This window comes from Pomacea canaliculata, linkage group LG9 (assembly GCF_003073045.1).
Source record: "Pomacea canaliculata isolate SZHN2017 linkage group LG9, ASM307304v1, whole genome shotgun sequence".
NCBI lineage: Eukaryota > Metazoa > Mollusca > Gastropoda > Architaenioglossa > Ampullariidae > Pomacea > Pomacea canaliculata.
In genome coordinates, this window is record NC_037598.1 from 10553145 (window position 1) to 10572914 (window position 19770).

General features: G+C 34.9%; 2 protein-coding genes and 1 long non-coding RNA gene across 5 annotated transcripts in view; all 3 read right to left on the bottom strand.

Moving 5' to 3' along the window:
* LOC112572869 (multiple epidermal growth factor-like domains protein 10) overlaps window positions 1–19770 on the bottom strand; it is a 64297-nt gene that overhangs the window by 19917 nt on the left and 24610 nt on the right. The window lies entirely within an intron of this gene.
* On the bottom strand, window positions 2753–18248 carry LOC112572883. Of its 2 annotated transcripts, XR_003101096.1 has the most exons (6): window positions 18209–18248; window positions 5645–5659; window positions 5078–5325; window positions 4599–4716; window positions 4257–4310; window positions 2753–3764 (listed from the first exon to the last, which is right to left on the bottom strand). It is a non-coding gene; the product is annotated as an uncharacterized LOC112572883 (long non-coding RNA). The 2 variants fall into 2 exon arrangements; XR_003101095.1 differs by lacking the exon at window positions 18209–18248 and having other exon boundaries at window positions 5645–5792.
* Window positions 9194–12156, bottom strand: LOC112572880 (lipoxygenase homology domain-containing protein 1-like). Its single transcript, XM_025252862.1, has 5 exons — window positions 12014–12156; window positions 11435–11682; window positions 11102–11215; window positions 10751–10804; window positions 9194–10201 (listed from the first exon to the last, which is right to left on the bottom strand). Exons 1-4 carry the CDS (start codon window positions 12063–12065, stop codon window positions 10778–10780), a joined length of 441 nt encoding a protein of 146 aa, XP_025108647.1. The 5' UTR covers window positions 12066–12156; the 3' UTR covers window positions 9194–10201; window positions 10751–10777.

Consider the following 19770-nt stretch of genomic DNA (forward strand, 5'->3'; position numbering starts at 1 on the left):
TCTTCCTTACATCAAACTTTGTCATTCGACTTGCGTCGTGTAAACATTTGTGAACTATAGCACCACTGTATTTTTGGCTCCTTGGGTTAGTTCTGTTGGTGAGGTTTTCTACTCTCTACTCTTCATCACAGATTTTCTGTGGCCGCCTTCCAAACAACTTGTCAAATATATATGAGCAAGTAAATCTCTAAAGAGTTAAAAAAGACCCTAGATTGTCTGTAAGAAAATGTTGTCCTGGAGAACCTTGAACTAACAGTTTTCTGTGGAATTTAGGGTTCTTTGGCACCACACAGCTACTACATCAGACATCTGGATAAAAAGATAGAAAAGATTACACATTTTTTGTAGATAATTCGTGCATAAGCAGCGTAGGTGTGCGTTTGCCTTATCACAACACATAAACAGATGAACAGGCATGTAGTAAGAACATGTATAAATGTGTTTGGAGATAAGTTGTTGTCTCTAGCAGCTAGCAAAGAAACATTTTTTTCAAATCACAAAAGACAAATGACGTCCCCTCAACTTTTATTTTCACCTTGAATTTCAGATGTCATTTACAATGATAAAGTTTTAAAATCTTAGAACTATTTTATCTAAATATTAGACATTATTTTCCATTCTTGTTTTTTTTTTTTTTTTTTAGAATAGTTTACTTTAGAATTGCTTGTGGGGTAAAAGACCTTGGGTTAAGAGGTCTACTTTTGCAGAAGCATTTACAGTTTAGGGTTAGCTAGTGTATATGTTAACACTATATTTTCTACCTTTTAATAATATCTTGAGACAGAATAATCAAATATAAAATAACTATCTGTGAACTGTTTTTTCAAGTAGTTTATTAGAATTCTGACTGTAATTGATAATACTTTGAAAATGTACTTTTTTTCAAAATAACATACAGACATTATCAAAATTGCAGATCATTGAATAGAGTGTCTTTCTATAGTACAAATTCTTATCTCAAAAATCAAGAATGCTCATTTTTATATCTTTGAATCTCTTGGAGATATCTCTGATCAAAGTGCTACCCCTCAAAGTTCACCAGAAAAAAAAGAAAACACTTTTTTTCAGTAAGACAATTACAGCTAAATTAATACTTGGTATGTTTCAAAATTAATCTCTTGAAACTATATGTTCCATGGAGATTAATATAGATATTTATGTGTGTTGCCGCAAGACGTGTGTCCAATGTATAAACTACAATCTCCCATTTGGCCCCTAGAGAAATAAAACACACCAAAGAATATGTTAAAAGACCCTCTTTCCATGTCGTTCCATTTACTGTTCAAGCGAATAGCTTCAGACGTTCCCCTCCTAACATAGAGGATAATATAGACATTGGAGTGTGTAACCGCATCAGGTATCGGAGATGTTGCGATGTATACACAATAAACTTCCACAAAAAAACAAAATAAATTAAAATTGAGTGTTATATTCATTATTTATCTTTTTTTTTTGCCCCAAATTTTTTTCCGAAAAAACATTCCTGCTTGTGTACTGTAAGTGTTTTGTTAATGTACATTACAACCACCAATTACCATGGAGGCCGAAAGCTCCAAGAAGCAGGAGCAGAAAGACGAAACGCCACATCCTTCTGAATCAACAGCCGCAATCTACTCTGTCTGTAGAAATGTTCTAACGACAGTTTGCGATTGTCGTGTGTCGTTTGCTCGTTGGGAGGTCTGACGTCACTGGTACTAACGTAAGATATGGAGGCGGGAGGGAGTGTCAACGTTGTGGAGGTTTTCTACTCTCTACATCAAAGATTTTCTGTTGCCAACCACCAAACAGCTTGAAAGGAATCCGAACAATTTTAACGATATTCAACGGTATAGACGAAAATCAGACAATGATGTCTCCTCCTTGCGATCTACACCGACTGCCAGTTCCAGCTTTCCCTGTTGACAAGGTCTCTTCATCTTGTTTTCGATGTCCTTATGGCCTCAATAAAGGCTTGTGTTTTTTTTTTTTTATTATTTTGCACTTACTCGTCTATTTCTAATCTTTTTAAATGCACTTCATGTTTGTCTCTTCAGTGAAATGTCCTATGTTACTGTGAAATAATAAAGATAAAGCGGATGTTACATGTTTTAACGAGTCAAGAGAAATTAGATAAAGTGTCCAAATAATCTGAAGGCATTAGATTCTTATTGCTTATTCTTTGTTATCGTGAATGCACAAACTGTTTCTAACATAGGCATTAGACAAATATATGAGCAAGTAAATTTGCAAAGAGTTAAGAAAGACCTTAGATTGTCTGTAAGAAAATGTTTCCTGAAGAACCTTGAACTAAAGGTTTTCTGTGGAATGTACAGTGTTCTGTGGCACCACACAGCTACTACATCAGACATCTCAGCAAAAAGATGGAAAAGATTACACATTTTTTGTAGATAAGTAAAAATGAGCATGGCTGTATTAGTGTCGGGCTGTGATTTTACATTCACTCGAGCCTCATACCGTTAATAACAATAATAGTGTGTCGTCCCCTATGATCTTGTCATTGCCTCTTGAAACATTCACAAACTCCTCATCCTCATTCTCATCAGCAGTGTCTCGTCGAGCTTTGTGTATGTGTGTTTGTGTGTGAGAGAGATATTTCTCGCATATGCAACTTAAATGTGTGTTTGTCTTATTACAACACACAAACAGATAAATAGAAATGTTTGACAACATATGTATGTATGTGTTTGGAGATAAGTTGTTGTCTATAGCAGTCACCAAAGAAACATTTTTATTAAATCACAAAGACAAATGATTGCGCTTCAACTTTTTATTTTTACCTTGCATAATAGATGTCTTTTACAACGATAAAGTTCAAAATTCTTAGAACACTTTTATCTAAATATTAGACATTATTTTCCACTCTTTTACTTTTTGCAGAATTGTTTACTCTAGAATTGCTTGTGGGGTAAAAGACCTTGAGTTAAGAGGTCTACATTTTCAGAAGCGTTTACAGTTTACTACTCTTTAGGGTTGGCTAGTGTACAGGTTAACACTATATTTCCTACCTTTTCATGACATCTTGTAACAAAATAATCAAATACAAAATAACTATCTGCGAAATGGATTTTTCAAGTAGTTTAAACTTAATTTAAATTTCTGACTGTAATCGATAATACTTTGTAAATGTACTTTTTTCAAACTAACATTCAGACAGTATCAAACTTGCAGATCATTGAATAGAGTGTCTTTCTGTAGTACAAATTTTTGTCTCATTTTTCAAGAATGATCATTTTTATATATTTGAATGTACTGGAGATATCTCTGGTCAAAGGGCTATGCCTAGAAATTCACCAGAAAAACGTATTCTTATTAAGACAAGTAGTGCGAAATTAATACTTGGCAGGTGTGAAACTTAATCTTTCGAAGTGTTTCCACAAAGAGGCATCTCAACCATATGTATTATATGTCAAAGTATCCAAAAGGGTTGTTATCTTACACTCGCCCATAACCAATATCTTCTGAAGTATACTATAATGAGATCCCCGATTTGACCACACAAACCTCAACACATATTTCAAAAACAATTATTGACTCATATTAATTATGCTTTTATCGCCACATTGTAGTGCCTATTGGGATGTCCTACACACTGTCATAGTTTTAGTTACTTTTGTTATCATGTACTAGAGATTTTCAACTGTAAGCAAAAACATTATCAGAGGTGTGGGCACTGACACTGTTGACGGGTGACAGTAGACGTTGACAGATATTTCTTATAATTCCTGTTATCCGATGAGAAAGGTGTTCCATCAGGTGAATAAACTCTGCACACACAATGTAAGTTACTTGAAAACAAAAAAGGAAGAACATCTAATAAAATTATAAACATTGAAGAAATAAATAGTCCTACAACATGTTAGCAATGAATTTCCTGAAAGTAACAATTTAGTCGTTTTACACAAAAATAGTTGTAAAGTACAATTGCTAAGTTTCTAGAGTGTTTAAGTTACTTTACAATGTTTGTTATCGACGTAAATAAACAAACAAACAATGTAAGATTCATGTGAATGTGTTTACCCAATTAAAGTATTATTCTCTACTTTGCATATTTGGATTGTATACTTTATTATATATTGCATGTTATAAGATATATTAACATTATATTATGTATAAATATTACATATTTTACGTATATAGTTTTAGCTAGAGACTTTTTATTGTAAAATATGTAAGAACATGAAATTTTTAGCAAGAACTACAGACCTGGTGATTTATAAATGAATAATAATGTGCGTGTCTAAATGATATTTTAATACCTTTATGCTGTTTGGTCAGCGCAGTATTCAAAGTCTGCACCTACTTCGGTTTACCTGATAACAGTCATTGGCAGACAGTATATAAATGTAAATATAGACTGATGTCAATACAAAAGTGTGGTAAAAACCTAATCACATTACTTTTAATGAAAAAAATCAGTGTTTGTCAATTCGTGAACGTTCAACAGAATAGTTGAATAATTTAGAAACATCTACAATCTTTTTAAAGATCCTAAGTATTGCAGGTTTGAAATGCACATAGCAACAAATTTTGTCTTTATAACAAAGATTGTAAACATTGATATATATTTTTCTGTATTCGGATTGGTAACTAGGACACACTTCTTTACGAGCAAAAGGTGGAGTCATTATAAATTGTCTGCTCTAAGTGCCCATGTTCCAACCAGCACCAGCACGTAAAGGTGATAGGAGCATCTGATCCTTCACGATAAATCTCAATCTGTGAGCAACAGAACAGCACAAAAGCATGGAAGATACTAGCTTAGCGACAAGTGTATAATCATTCTCAGAAATCATGAACAATAAGATATTTCATGTCTTTAGACAAGCTGAGAATTATCTTTTCTATGTCATAAAGATTTACATTTGTAAAAAGTCTTCTTATTTTTCCTATAACTCTGTGTTCTTTCAGCTTCAAAGAAAACAGTCTTATGGCCTTTGTAAAACATCAACGTGCCACAGTGACTAGATGCTGTGGTGCTATTGACAGCTTTATTTGCTAAGTATTTGACCAAGTACAACAGTTCAGTTATTTGTATTAGTGTTTTATTGCATAGAATAGTTGAAAAGTTATATTTTACCTTTCGGAGTTTCCAGCCAGAAGAAGCGAACACACCGTCAGACCTGATGCGCACGCTGCACAGTAAACCAATGTCGGGCGTCCTAATATAGAATCTCTCAATAAATCCTTGTTCAAAATTGTTGTTTTTATTGTCTATCTCTATTTCTTCGGAATTTCCTCGATCTCCATGTAGAGTAATAAAGATACCGGAGTCTGTACCCGCAAGATAATGGTTCGCTGTAAAAACTTTAACAGTCCATCGCTTGTCTAGAAAAAAAAACACACAAAAGAATATGTTAAAAGTCCCTCTTTCCATGTCCTCCAATTTACTGTTTAAGCGAATAGCTTTAGGCGTTCTATTCCTTAAATAGAAATATAGATATTAGAGTGTGTAACCACATAAATTATATTCGATGTATACACAATAAACTTCAATCCTAAGCAAAAATAAAACAAATCCAAAATGCGTCTTACATTCATTATTTCTCTTTTCTTGTCTTTTTTCCTAATTCTTTATCTTGACCAAAAATATTTCTGCTTGTAAGTGTTTTGTGTATTCTTGATGTACATTACAACCACCGCTTACCACTGACACCAAAAGCTCCAAGAAGCAGGAGCAGAAAGACGAAACGCCACATTCCTCTGAATCAACAGCCGCACTCTACTGTATCTGTAGAAATGTTCTAACGACAGTTTGTGATTGTCGCGTGTCGCTTGCTCGTTGGGAGGTCTGACGTCACTGGTACTAACGTAAGATATGGAGGCGGGGGTGTGGTGGTGAGGTGGTAAAAAAGGGCGACAAATCCAGAGCTGAAGAGAAAACGTGTGAGTGCAGGAGAGAGACAAAAAGTAAGAGAATGGGAGAAAGGTTATTGTTATAGATAAGTTAATTGTGCACTTGTATTTAGTTTCTGTACTGTTATGTGCTGTAAGAAAATAAGAGTGAAAAAAGGAATTAAAATCATGGTAGACAAGCACAGCATTTGGCATTTTTAATTAGTGCTTTCATTTGTGGTCATTTGATTTTATAACCTTTCACTTTAAGAATTCTTGAAGAAATATTTTGTGTAATCTAGCACTACTTGGTTTATTCCTTACATCTTCATCCATGCACTTAGTTCGTGTGTTTCAGAGTGTCATCAGTTTCTGAAGCTTAGGATTCAAGAATCTTTATTTTTTTTCACCCTTTTAAGGGTATTGGGATATTCAAAACATACATATATTCACATGCATGACACACACACCCCTTCACTTGTCGGTTTGTAACAGTTAATACATTAAAAGGTAATTTCTTGCCTCACTCACTTGTTCTTTCCTTCTTCTACCCCTTTAATGCAAATAAGATCACTAAATATGTAATCAAATAATTCAAAGTATATAAACACAGGTAAACAACCAACAAGTTTTGAAGGTGAATTTGTGCCCTCTCTTTCATTTCTACATTAACACAGATATATATACACACATATATTTTTAATCATGTCTGCCTATATATATATATAGTTCTCATTACACACCTACTCATATTTACATATATATATATATAATGCCCGCTGACACACACAGCTACTCATATTCACATATATATATATTATAATCCCCCCTACAAACACACACATCTGCTTATGTATACATGTGTAACTACCCCACCAACACACAGCCTTATATCTGCTTGTATATATGCAACTCCCCCAGCACATACTCATCTTTGCTTTTATATGTGTATATATACATGTAACCTCCCTTACGCACGTAGTCATATCTGAACATATATATTTATCTAATACCCCCTGACACTAACAGCTACTCACTCACATGTGCATATTTATATATGATCCCCCTACACACAGTCTCATATCTGCTTATGTATGTATATGTCAACCCCACCACATACACACACATATCTGCTTAAATATTTTTCTAATACCCCTGACACACACAAACTTTTATCTGCCTATATATAAATATAATCCCACCTTCCCCACATATTAGAGAACGAAAACATCCCAAAGCCAATCACACACAAAAGATGTGAGAAGACAAATGCATCTGAAAGCTGAAACACACTTAAGGTAGTTCAGTTTCTGAAGCTAGACTGCAGGTTCAAAGAGAAAGGTTGCCAGGTAAATCGGGTTCAAGTGTGTTAACACTAATTAGTCTAATTAACACTAATTAGTCCTTTTGCAACGTGTACACTCTTAGTCTTCCTGCCACTAACGGTCCCATGAGTCACTGCACGTGTCGCATGCCCGCCGTCTGGGACAATACAACCGTCATTGCATGGTCTACACATGAAAATAAAAATAAAATTTTATCCCCTCTTTATAGCATTTGCATAGTAAAACAAGCTGTGCGGTGGACAACAAATCACATGCGTATGACAATGATGTCTTGGCAAACAAACATTTTACTGTGCAGATGCTATACAGCACAATAAAAACATTTATATGTGCACATGTTCTCAACATACCGATACGGTCATTCCGTCCTAGACAGCGGGACACGCGATGACTCAAGTATTAAAAATTTTGTTTTCTCAGATAAAATTTCCTAACTGCCATAAACTTCTCAAGCTATCAAAGGTTTTATTGCTAAATTTTCCATCAGCCGCCATCTGGAAAAAGAAGTCGTTGATATTTTAAGCGATATTAATAGATGGTGTTTGTTATAGAAGTGGCACGTTGAACTATTGCTGTCAAGACAGCTGGTGCCATCCATGATAATTAACAGGATGATTGCATGGCAGGATACACACCACGTGGTTAGGCTCTCCATTATAAGACCTTGCCTACGGACTGCAAGTAATAGACTGAGAGTCAGAAATACAGTGGAACATCGGTTAGCGAACGCCTTGGGTAGCGAACATTTCGGTTAACGAACAAAACTTTCGTTAAAAGTTTGTCTCGGATAGCGAACAAAATTTCGGATAACGAACAGCCACGTGAACTACACGTGACCGACCAGCATGTCATCATTCGCGCACGAGACACAGTTATGATCAGTTGTTCCTTATCTGTGTGCATCCTTCTTATTTAGTGATTTTTGTGCTTTATTTTAATAAGATAATCCTCAATCATGGCTCCAAAGAAGATTAAGAGCAATTAATAGTAGTGAGGTAATGACAAGAAAGCGGCCAACAAATGAATTGAAAAAGGAAATGATTTCAAAGTATGAAGGTGGCATTCGTCTGTCGGATATGTGATGTCGTATTATCGAAGAGTTTTACAAGAAAGGCAGAAGGAACAGACACTGGACAAGTGTTTTCCTTTAACCTCAAAGCTACAGAAAAGGGAAGTTACCCCCGATTTTATAATGTCTCGTGTGCTCATGGAGGTGGAATCCAACAGTAATTCCACCCCTTCCTCTCCACCCTTGCTTCCAACCACGCCGTCAAAACGTCAAGTTTCCTGATGTTTAAATGCTTTCGTTAATGTTTGTATGTTTATTTAACTCCATTAATATTGCATTATAACTGTCCTCATTAAAACAAATACCTATATAGCCTGTAACTTTCAAATATTAGTGAGTCAACAGGGGCTGGGAACCAATTAAATCTATTTCCTTTATTTCTTATGGAAAAAATTGTTTCGGATAACGAACATTTCGGATAACGAACAGCTTTCCAGAACGGATTAAGTTCGTTAACCGAGGTTACACTGTAATGGATAAAAAAAAACACACACTCTCTCTCTCTCTTTATCTCTCTCTTCACACGCACACCAACACACACTTCTTAAACGTGGACAACAGAAGACTTCAGTGAGAATTAAGTTGCATAAATTCCTGTCTTATTTTCCTTTATAAAGCCGTTATGTAGACAGGTGGTACAACTGAAGATTGGAACTTCTTTCTTTTTTGTCTCTCTCTCGTTTAAACTACTGCTATGAAGGTAACCAGCACCATTCAAGATGGGAACGACTATCTCTATATCTGTCTTATTGTGTATGTGTGTGTGTACGCGTGTGTGTTTGTGTGAGAGAGATATTTCGTGCATATGCAACTTAAGTGTGTCTTATTACAACACACAAACAGATGAACAGGCATGTAGTAAGGACATGTGTATGTGTTTGAAGATACGTTGTTGTCTATAGCAGTCACCAAAGAAACATTATTTTCATATCACAAAAGAGAAATGTTTGCAGTTCAACTGTTTTTATTTTTACCTTGCATAATAGATGTCATTTACAACGATACTGTTCACAATCTTAGAACTCGCTTTTACAAAAATTGGATATTATTTTCCACTCTTTTTTGTAGAATAGTTTACATTAGAATTGCTTGTGGGGTACAAGACCTTGGCTTAAGAGGTCTACTTTTGCAGAAGTCTTTACAGTTTAGGGTTGGCTAGTGTATATGTTTACACTATATTTCCTACTTTTCATAACATCTTGTGACAAAATAATCAAATATAAAATAACTGTCTGCGGAATGATTTTTCAAGGAAGTTTAAATTAGAATTCTGACTGTAATCAATAATACATTTTAAATGTACTTTTTTCAAACTAACATTCAGACAGTATCAAACTTTTGCAGATCATTGAATAGTGTCTTTTTATAGTACAAGTTTTTATTTCAGTTTTCAAGAATGATCCTTTTTATATTTTTTTAATGTCTTAGAGATATCTGTGGTCAAAGTGCTACCCCTCTAAGTTTACCAGAAGAAAGAAAACGTATTCTTAGAAAAACAACTACAGCTAAATTAATATTTGGTCGTTGTGAAAATTAATCTTTTGAAGCTAAACACAAAGTCTTTCCAAAACGAGGCATTTCATCCATATGTATGTATTATAGGTCAAAGTATCCAAAAGGGTTGTTATCTTACACTCGCCCATAATCTTCTGAAGTATACTCTAATGAGATCCCCGATTTGACCACACAAACCTCCAGACATATTTCAAAAACAATTTTTGACTCATATTAATTATGCTTTTATCGCCACATTGTAGTGCCTTATGGGATGTCCTACACACTGGCATAAGTATAGTTACTTTTGTTGTAATGTACTAGAAATTTTCAACTGTAAGCAAAATCATAGCACGGGTGTGTGCCTTGACACTGTTGAAGGTTGACAGTAGACGTTGACAGATATTTCTTATAATTCCTGTCAGCCGATGAGCAAGGTGTTCCATTAGGTGAATAAACTCTGCACACACAATACAAGTCAAATGAAAACAAAAATGAAATAATCTAATAAAATAATAAACCAAGAACAAATAAATAGCCTTAAGCCCTTTGTAAATAAGATGTAAACAAGCAAATCTACAACTTCTACATGTTAGAAATGAATTTCCTGAAAGTAACATTTGAGTTGTCTTTATTAACTTTTACACAAAAATTGTTGTAAAGTACAATTGCTAAGTTTCTAAAGTGTTTCAATTACTTTACAATGTTTGTTATGGACGTAAATAAACAAACAAACAATCTAAGATTCATGTGAATATGTCTCTCCAATTAAAGTATTATTCTCTACTTTGCATATTTGAATTGTACACGATATTATATATTGCATGCTATAAGATATATTAACATTATATTATGTATAAATATGATATATTTTATGTATATAGTTTTAGCTAGTGATTTTTTATTCCAAAATAAAAAAGAGCATATAATTATTTTTTTTTGGAAAGGATTACAGAACTGGTGATTTATAAATGAATAATAAAATCGTGTCTAAATGATATTGTAATACCTGTATGCTGGCTGGTCAGCGCCGGATTCAAGGACTGCATCCACCTTGGTTTGCCTGATAACAGTCATTGTCAGATTTTTATTTAATGTAAACGTAGACTGATGTCAATATAAAAGCGTGCTAGCAACCAATCCCATTACATTTATCACACACAAAATATCAATGTTAGTCAAGTCGTGAATTTTCAACAGCATAGTTGAATAATTTAGAAACATCTACACTCTTCTACCAGATGCTAAATATTGCAGGTTTGAAACACACATAGCAACACATTTTGTCTTATTAACAAAGATTGTCAACATTACATATTGTTTATATATTTCGATTGGTGACTAGGATTTACTTCTTTACCATCGAGGGAGGAAGATTAATATTATTAATTGTCTCCTCTAAGTGACCTTCTTGCAACCAGCAATGGCACGTAAAGGTGAAAGGATCAGTTGATCCTTCAGGATAAATGTCAATCTGTGAGCAACAGAACAGCACAAAAGCTTGCAAGAAACTATTTAATGACAAGTTTATAATCACTCACAGAAATCATCAACAATAAGACATTTAATGTCTATAGACAAGCTGAGAATTACTTTTTTTATTATATTTGTTAAGTATCTGATCCAAGTACAACAGTTCAGTTATTTTTATTATTGTCTTATTTCATAGAATGGCTTAAAAGTTATATTTTACCTTTTGGAGATTCCAGGGATGAGCAGGGTGCCTACCGTCAGACCTGATGCGCACGCGGCACAGTGTACCAATGTCAGGCGTCTCAATAAAGAACATGTCTTTATGCCCAGCTTCAAAGTTGTTGTCGAGATTGTCTAACTCTATTTCTCCGGATTTTCCATTAATTCCAAATAGAGTAATAAAGATACCGGAGTCTGTACCCCCACCAAAAGTGTACAGTGTAAAAGTATCAACCCACCATCGGGCCCCTAGAAAAAAACACACCAATGAACATGTTAAAAGTCTATCTTTCCATGTCGTTCTATTTACTGTTTAAGCGAATAGCTTCAGACGTTCCCCTCCTTCCATAGAGGATAATATAGATATTAGAGTGTGTAACAACATCAGGTATATTTGATGTTTACACAATAAAATTCAACCTGATTCCTAGAAATAGCAAAGCAAATCCAAAATGAGTTTACATTCATTATTTCTCTTTTCTTGTCATTTTACTAATTCTTTTTCTTGACAAGAATTATTTCTACTTGTACACTGTTATTGTTTTGTGTATTTGTAATGTATATTACAACCACCAATTACCATGGACGCCAAAAGATGCAAGAAGCAGGAGCAGAAAGACGAAACGCCACATCCCTCTGAATCAACAGCCGCAGTCTATTGTATCTGTAGAAATGTTCTAACGACAGTTTGTGATTGTCGCGTGTCGCTTGCTCGTTGGGAGGTCTGACGTCACTGGTACTAACGTAAGATATGGAGGCGGGGGTGTGGTGGGGTGGTGGTGAAAAGAGCGAGAAATCCAGATTTTCGTCTATCGTATCAGACGACGCTGTTAATGAAATGTTACCAGAGACACGGTTTAGAGCCCAGCTTTGTGATTATATATCTGTATGACCCAGGAATGTGTTGTTCATGTTAAACATTGCTTTATCCAGGCTCAGAAGATCAAGCAGAATGACATCAACTCCTTTCCAAAAAAAAGAGCATGGAAACTGTTGATAAACGTTTTGTTACGAGAAACTTCGTAGTTTTTTTAATTACTAGAAATGGGGCAAAATTTTTCAATTTATGTGAGCGAAAACATTCTTTTTCTTACCCTAAGTCTGTAGTTAACATAAACAGGACCTTAGAAACGTAGAGACGTACATGTATCAAGATAGAGGCGATAAGTGTTGGACATCCATTGAAGTATCCGTCGCACCTACATTGTTTTAAAGTTAAAACTATAATTTATGGCCTGCAACAAGATATTTATAGTACAAATGAAGAGGACGCAGAATCAAAATAAGAAATAAGTGTTTTGTAAGTACAAAATATTAAAGAGTGTTTACCTAAATGACGTACAAAGACAAAGAGAGTGTTGAAGAGGTCAAAGTTCCTTCATCGGGAGTATTGTCATATAATGTCATTTAGCCACTTCCCTGCTCGTCCTCCATTTGCAAAATCATGGTACTGTCAGTACTTGATACTTGGGTCTTTTTCCCGTTTTTATATTTGGATTTTATTCGTCATCATTACTACAGTCGTTCATATGTTGTTTCATTGTTCTTCTGTCCCTCGTATGTTGCCCGTGGCGCTGGTCGATCGCAGGTACGAATCGCGTACTTTGGTAACAGATATTTATTTAATTAACGGATGTGTGAAGAGTCTTTAATTTACAGGTTAAGATTATATCGCCTGTATTTACCCATATCTGCAAAACAATGAAACCATTCAAGTTGGTCTTATACCATCCTCCGTAAAACTAGTGAAAATGAGCATCATCATTATCATCATCATCATCGTCGTCGTCGTGTCGTCGTCATCATCATCATCATTATTATTATGTGCACAGCGATGGAAAATATATGAGAAAAAAAGTTAAAGGAAGAAGAAATAATATTTTGAGAGCAAGAGCTGATGTGTGCAGTATGTTTGGCACCATCTGCTCTAACCACATCATGTCATTTACTTAACTGCCATCGTCTCTTGTTGCACTAAGCAATAGATATGAAATTGAGTTTTATCTGATGCGAGCTCTTCATCCTGTTGCCGCCATCTGTACACTACTGCTGTTTTGTTCAGTGCTGTAGCACACAGGACATAATGTGAGAGACTAAAAAGTTTATTACACCTTGAGAGGGTGCTTTTACATCGTAAGTTAAATCTGTTTATTCTTTCTACTGCCTCTCAGACGACCCATCTGTTACGCGATTTTTTTTCACTAAGTCTGACTAACATAAGCTAAAAGCGCTCACGCATGCGCACACATAATTACACACACAGATTTTTATGTTTTGCTTCTGGATGTGTAAGAGTTGCATGGTTTCTTTTCTAACTAGTGGATGTTGGTGTTACACAATGTTTTGCCGACGCGGTGATCATATTTGACCCACCCCGCGCAGTGCCACCCGGGTCTTGTCCGACAGATATGTACATGTACGACCTCGGACTACAGTCTTACAACACATCGCGCTGTGCGCATATGAATGAATACATAAGGGAGGCAAGCACTCGACTATTAAGGAGTGTTTTCCAGACAAAAGACTTCCGTTAAGAGCGGGAAAAACTTAACCAATCAGGTATTTCGGTATGTTTGAAAGTAGGCAAAGATTCTGTGATTAAGCGCCATGTTACCATGTCTGTTACCGGTTAGTCAATTCAACATGGATTTGTACTCAAACTACAGACAATACAAAGAAAAAGTACAATAATAAATAATGTGAAGCATTCATAAACTCCTCATCCTCATTTGTGGTGGCTCGTCGAGCTTTGTGTGTGTGTAGGAGTGTGTGTTTGTGTGAGAGAGATATTTCGTACATATGCAACTTAAGTGTGCGTTTGTCTTATTACAACACACAAACAGATGAACAGGCATGTAGTAAGGACATGTGTATGTGTTTGGAGATATGTTGTTGTCTATAGCAGCTAACAAACAGAAATGTTTCCTTCAACTTTTTTAATTTCTACCTTGCATTTTAGATGTAATTTACAACGATACTGTTCAAAATCTTGAAATACGCTTATCTAAATATTTGACATTATTTTCCACTCTTTTTCTTTTTAAAGAATTGTTTACTTTAGAATTGCTTGTGGGGTAAAAGACCTTGGGTTGAGAGTTATACTTTTGCAGAAGCGTTTACAGTTTACTACTCTTTAGGGTTGGCTAGTGTATATGTTAACACTATATTTCCTACCTTTTCATAACATCTTGTGACAAAATAATCAAATATAAAATAACTATCTGTGGAATGATTTTTCAAGTAGTTTAAATTAGAATTCTGACTGTAATCGATAAAACTTCGAAAATAACATTTAGACAGTATAAAACTTGCAGATAATTGAATAGAGTGTCTTTCTATAGTACAAATTCTTATCTCAATTTTCAAGAATGATCATTTTTATATCTTTGAATGTCTTGGAGATATCTCTGGTCAAAGTGCTACCCCTCAAAGATCACCAGAAAAAAAGAAAACTCATTCTTACTAAGACAATTACAGCTTAATTAATACTTGGCAGGTGTGAAAATTAATCTTTTGAAGCTAAACACAAAGTCTTTCAACAAATAGGAATCTCAACTATATGTATTATATATCAAAGTATTCAAATTGGTTGTTATCATACACTCGCCCATGACCTCTATCTTCTGAAGTATACTCTAATGGGATCCCCAATTTGACCACACAAACCTCAACAGATATTTTAAAAACAATTTTTGACTCATACTAATTATGCTTTTATCACCACATTGCAGTGCCTTATGGGATGTCATACACACTGTCATAGTTTTAGTTATTTTTGTTGTAATATACTAGAGATTTAGATTTCCAACTGTAAGCAAAATCATTAGCACGGGTGTGTCCATGACACTGTTGAAGGGTGACAGTAGACATTGACAGATATTTCTTATAATTCCTGTTAGCCGATGAGCAAGGTGTTCCATCAGGTGAATAAACTCTGCACACACAATGTAAGTAACTTAAAAACAAAAAAAGTAAAAAATCTTATAAAATGATAAGCATTCAACATATATATAGCTTGAATCCCTTTGTAGATAAGATGTAAATAAGGAAATCTACAACTTCTACAACAGGTTAGCAATGAATTTCGTAAAAGTAACAATTTAGTCATCTTTATTAACTTTTACACAAAAATAGTTGTAAAATACACTTGCTTATTATTCTCTACTTTGCATATTTGGATTGTATACGATATTATATATTGCATGCTATAAGATATATTAACATTATATTATGTATAAATATGATATATTTTATGTATATAGTTTAGCTAGAGATTTTTTTACTGCAAAATATAGAAGAACATATAATTAATTTGTTTGGCAAGGATTACAGAACTGGTGATTTATAAATGAATAATAATGTGCGTGTCTAAAAGATATTTCAATACCTTTATGCTGTTTGGTCAGCACCGCATTCAAAGTATGCACCTACCTCGGATTACCTGATAACAGTCATTGTCAGATTTTATATTAATGTAAATGTAGACTGATGTCAATACAAAAATGTGCTAACAACCTAATCACATTTCTTTTATCCAAAAAAAAAAATCAGTGTTAGTCAAGTCGTAAATTTTCAACAGCATAGTTGAAAATTGTAGAAACATCTACAATCTACTACAAGCTGCTAAATATTGCAGGTTTGAAACACACAAAGCAACACATTTTGTCTTTTTTAACAAAGATTGTCAACATAAAATATTGTTTATATATTTCGATTGGTAACTAGGATTTACTTCTTTACCTTCGAGAATGGATAATCATTATTTTTAAGTGTCTCCTCTAAGTGATCATCATCCGAATCCAACCAGCAATTGCACGAAAAGTTGATAAGTCGACCTGGTACTTCAGGAACAATCTGAATCTGTGAGCAACAGAACAGCACAAAAGCTTGGAAGACACTATCTTAGCGACAAGTGTGTAATCACTCTCAGAAATCATAAACAATAAGACATTGAATGTCTATAGACAACCTGAGTATTATCTTTTCTATGTCATAAAGATTTACATTTGCAAAAAGGACAAACATGACAAAATTGCATTAAATACGCCTTTTGTGAATAAATGATTTGTAAAAACCAATACAAATCATTGAACTTAAGTTGCTTTATTCTAAAGGATGTTGTATTACTAAAGTGATAACCAGGTCGGTGTGTCAGGTGTCATAGGAAATATTGTCTGTCTGCGGCCATTGGTTTTAGGCAAATTCGTCTTTAACTGCAAATTCCATGGGGGACTTCTAGCATCTATAATGCTTTGTTGAGAATATATTAAAGTTAACAAACAAAATGTATTGTGTCATAAATTTACAAAACTTATTTTATTCTACACTGTGAACAATGTTGTCCGTGGTAATTAGTTGTGATATCTACCGCAGTTACCGTAAACAATGTGATGTCATAAAAGAAATGTGTCCACTTAAATGAAATAAATCTAGGGAAAATATTGTTCTAATGTTGAGCCATGCCGGCTCAAGCTATCGTGGTACAATCGTGTCTAAATATTTTGGCCCAGTATGGAAAATTATAAAACTCACATTTGTTGGCTTCTATTAGGTATTCTAGGGCGCAGTCTAAGACATATATAAATATTTATATATTGTCATCGTACTGAAAGCCCAGATTGGTCGTGCACTGTGCCAGTCAACATATATACATGTCAGTCATGCATGGCAACTGCGAGCCATCATTGGCTACCTGCAGACGGCGTGTTACCATGGTGACAGCCATGTAGCAGGAGTTTCCTATATATGCCGCTGTATCGTCTCCATCCTGGCTTCAGTCTACCTCTCAGAGGCCAAGATGGCCAGCACCAACTAGCGCTGGACCTACATTGGTCCAACATTTTGTGCTGTCTGGGATGTTTGTATCGCAACGGATGGATCACATAATTACCTTATCAAATATCACTCATATCTTGGCGGCTTATTGAAAATAGCACCTTTAATAGAATTAATGGCAAAAAAATGTACTACATTAATAACTTCTTATTTTTTTGTAACTTTGAGTTCTTTCAGCTTCAAAGAAAACAGTCTTTTGGCCTTTGTAAAACATGAACGTGCCACTGTGACTAGATGGTATTGTGGTATTGACAGCTATATTTGTTAAGTATTTGATCCAAGTACAACAGTTCAGTTATTTGCATGAGTGTTTTATTTCATAGAATGGCTTAAAAGTTATATTTTACCTTTTCGAGTTTCCAGCCATGAGCAAGTAACAAACCGTCAGACCTGATGCGCACTCGGCACAGTTCACCAATGTTAGGCGTATTAATATAGAATGTGTCAATATCCCCACGTTCAAAGTTGTTGTTTATATTGTCTAACTCTATTTCTTCGGAATTTCCATCAGTTCCAAATAGAGTAATAAAGATACCGGAGTCTGTACCAGCATTAGCAGTGTTTGCTGTAAAAGTATCAACTCTCCATCGATACCCTAGAAAAAAACACACCAATGAACATGTTAAAAGTCCCTCTTTCCATGTTCTATGTACTGTTTAAGCAAATAGCTTCAGACGTTTCCCTCCTTCCATAGAGGGTAATATAGACATTAGAGCGTGTAACAACATCAGGTATATTTGAGGTATACACAATAAACTTTAATCTGATTCCTAGAAAAAACAAAACAAATCCAAAATGAGTCTTACATTCATTATTTCTCTTTTCTTGTCTTTTTTCCTAATTCTTTTTCTTGACAAGAATTATTTGTGCTTGTACACGGCAAATGTTTTGTGTATTCTTGATGTATATTACAACCACCAATTACCATGGACACCAAAACCTCCAAGAAGCAGGAGCAGAAAGAGGAAACGCCACATCCCGCTGAACCAGCCAGACGAAATCGACTCTGTTTGTAGAAATGTTCTAAAGACAGTGTGTGATCACCAGTGCACATATACTAACCAGAACAAAGATTTTCCGTCATGTGACTTTATGAATATTTAAATTGCTTTTAAGAACAAAAGCAGCCAAAGAAACAATAGGTTATAAAACGAGTTATGGAGTTATGAAGAGACTGACTGCACAAAGAAGGATGATGGTAACGAAGATGCTTCCAATAACTGACAGGTTGCTGTCTTCGTGTCAAGCAATAAAAACGCTGACGTGGCGGGTGTTCTAAGCTCGGGGAGTGCTCCCAAGATTTCACTTATCCTGACCAGCTGCTACCCTCAATATTATCAATATCAGCGAGATAATGGGGAACATTGTCGATAAGGTCAGGTACAGGTCCTCTAGACATCAGGACAACCTTTAAGCGGGGACAAAACATAATTAGAGAACGAGAAAGTTTAAGAGGTAAAGTTCCTCTATGGTTTATATTATCATACGTGCACAGCGATTGATGATGAGAGCAACTGCTGGAAATGTATGACCAAAAAAAAAAAAAACTATAGAGTCAAACAAAACAAGAACACATAATTTGAGATCTGAAACTGCTGTGTGCAGTATTTTTAACACCATCTGTTCCATCCACATTATGTTGTCATCGCCTCTCGTGTCACTAATAGACTTTTTCTAATATTTTCTAATATTTTCTAATTTTTCTAATATTCTATTTTTTCTAATAGACTTTTGTTTAGTTTTCCTTTTAACCCGATGGAGCATGGGGCCGCAACTACACTACACCATCGGATCCAGTTCTGTGCGTCCCTTTCAAGTTGGCTCCATGTCATGCCAGCTGCCTGCTAATAAACTTAATAGAATTGAATTTTCATCTGACACAGGACATAATCTTAATTACACTCTCGGGGGATGCTTTTCTGTCGTCAGTTAAATCTTTTCAATTATTCCTCTACAGATCATCTGTTACACGATTGTTGTCCTCAGACGAACATGCGGCCGCAAGCGCACCATAACATGCGCACACACACACACTGACAGTAGTAATGATTTTTTAAACAATATTTCGCTCTTAGGTATGTAAAACAATATATCCTTACTTATTTGAAAGTTGCGGGTAAAGAAAGAGTTGATAAGTGTTGGACATGCATTGAAGTATCCGTCACACCTACATTGTTTAAAAGTCGAAACACTATAATAGATAAATGGCCTTCAGGAAGATATTTATTGTACAAATGAAGAGAATGCAGAGTGAAAATAAGAAGCAAGAATTGTTAATACAAAATATTAAAGAGTGTTTACCTAAATGAACAAATACGAAGTGTCTGAGGTATGTAGAGAAAGAGAGAGTTGAAGAGGTCAAAGTTCCTTCATCGGGAGTATTGTCATATAATGTCATTTAGCCCTTCCCTGCTCGTCCTCCATTTGCAAAATCATGGTACTGTCAGTATTTGATACTTGGGTCTTTTTTTCCGTTTTTATATTTGGATTTTATTCGTCATC

What these genes read in the sequence shown, in the direction of transcription:
- LOC112572880 (XM_025252862.1), bottom strand. Translation starts at nt 12,065, where the DNA reads ATGTGGCGTTTCGTCTTTCTGCTCCTGCTTCTTGCATCTTTTGGCGTC. An exon ending in TGCATCTTTTGGCGTCCATG is followed by an intron (nt 11,683 to 12,013) that starts GTAATTGGTGGT and finishes GTTTTTTTCTAG; the next exon opens with GGGCCCGATGGTGGGTTGAT. An exon ending in ATCCCTGGAATCTCCAAAAG is followed by an intron (nt 11,216 to 11,434) that starts GTAAAATATAAC and finishes TGTTGCTCACAG; the next exon opens with ATTGACATTTATCCTGAAGG.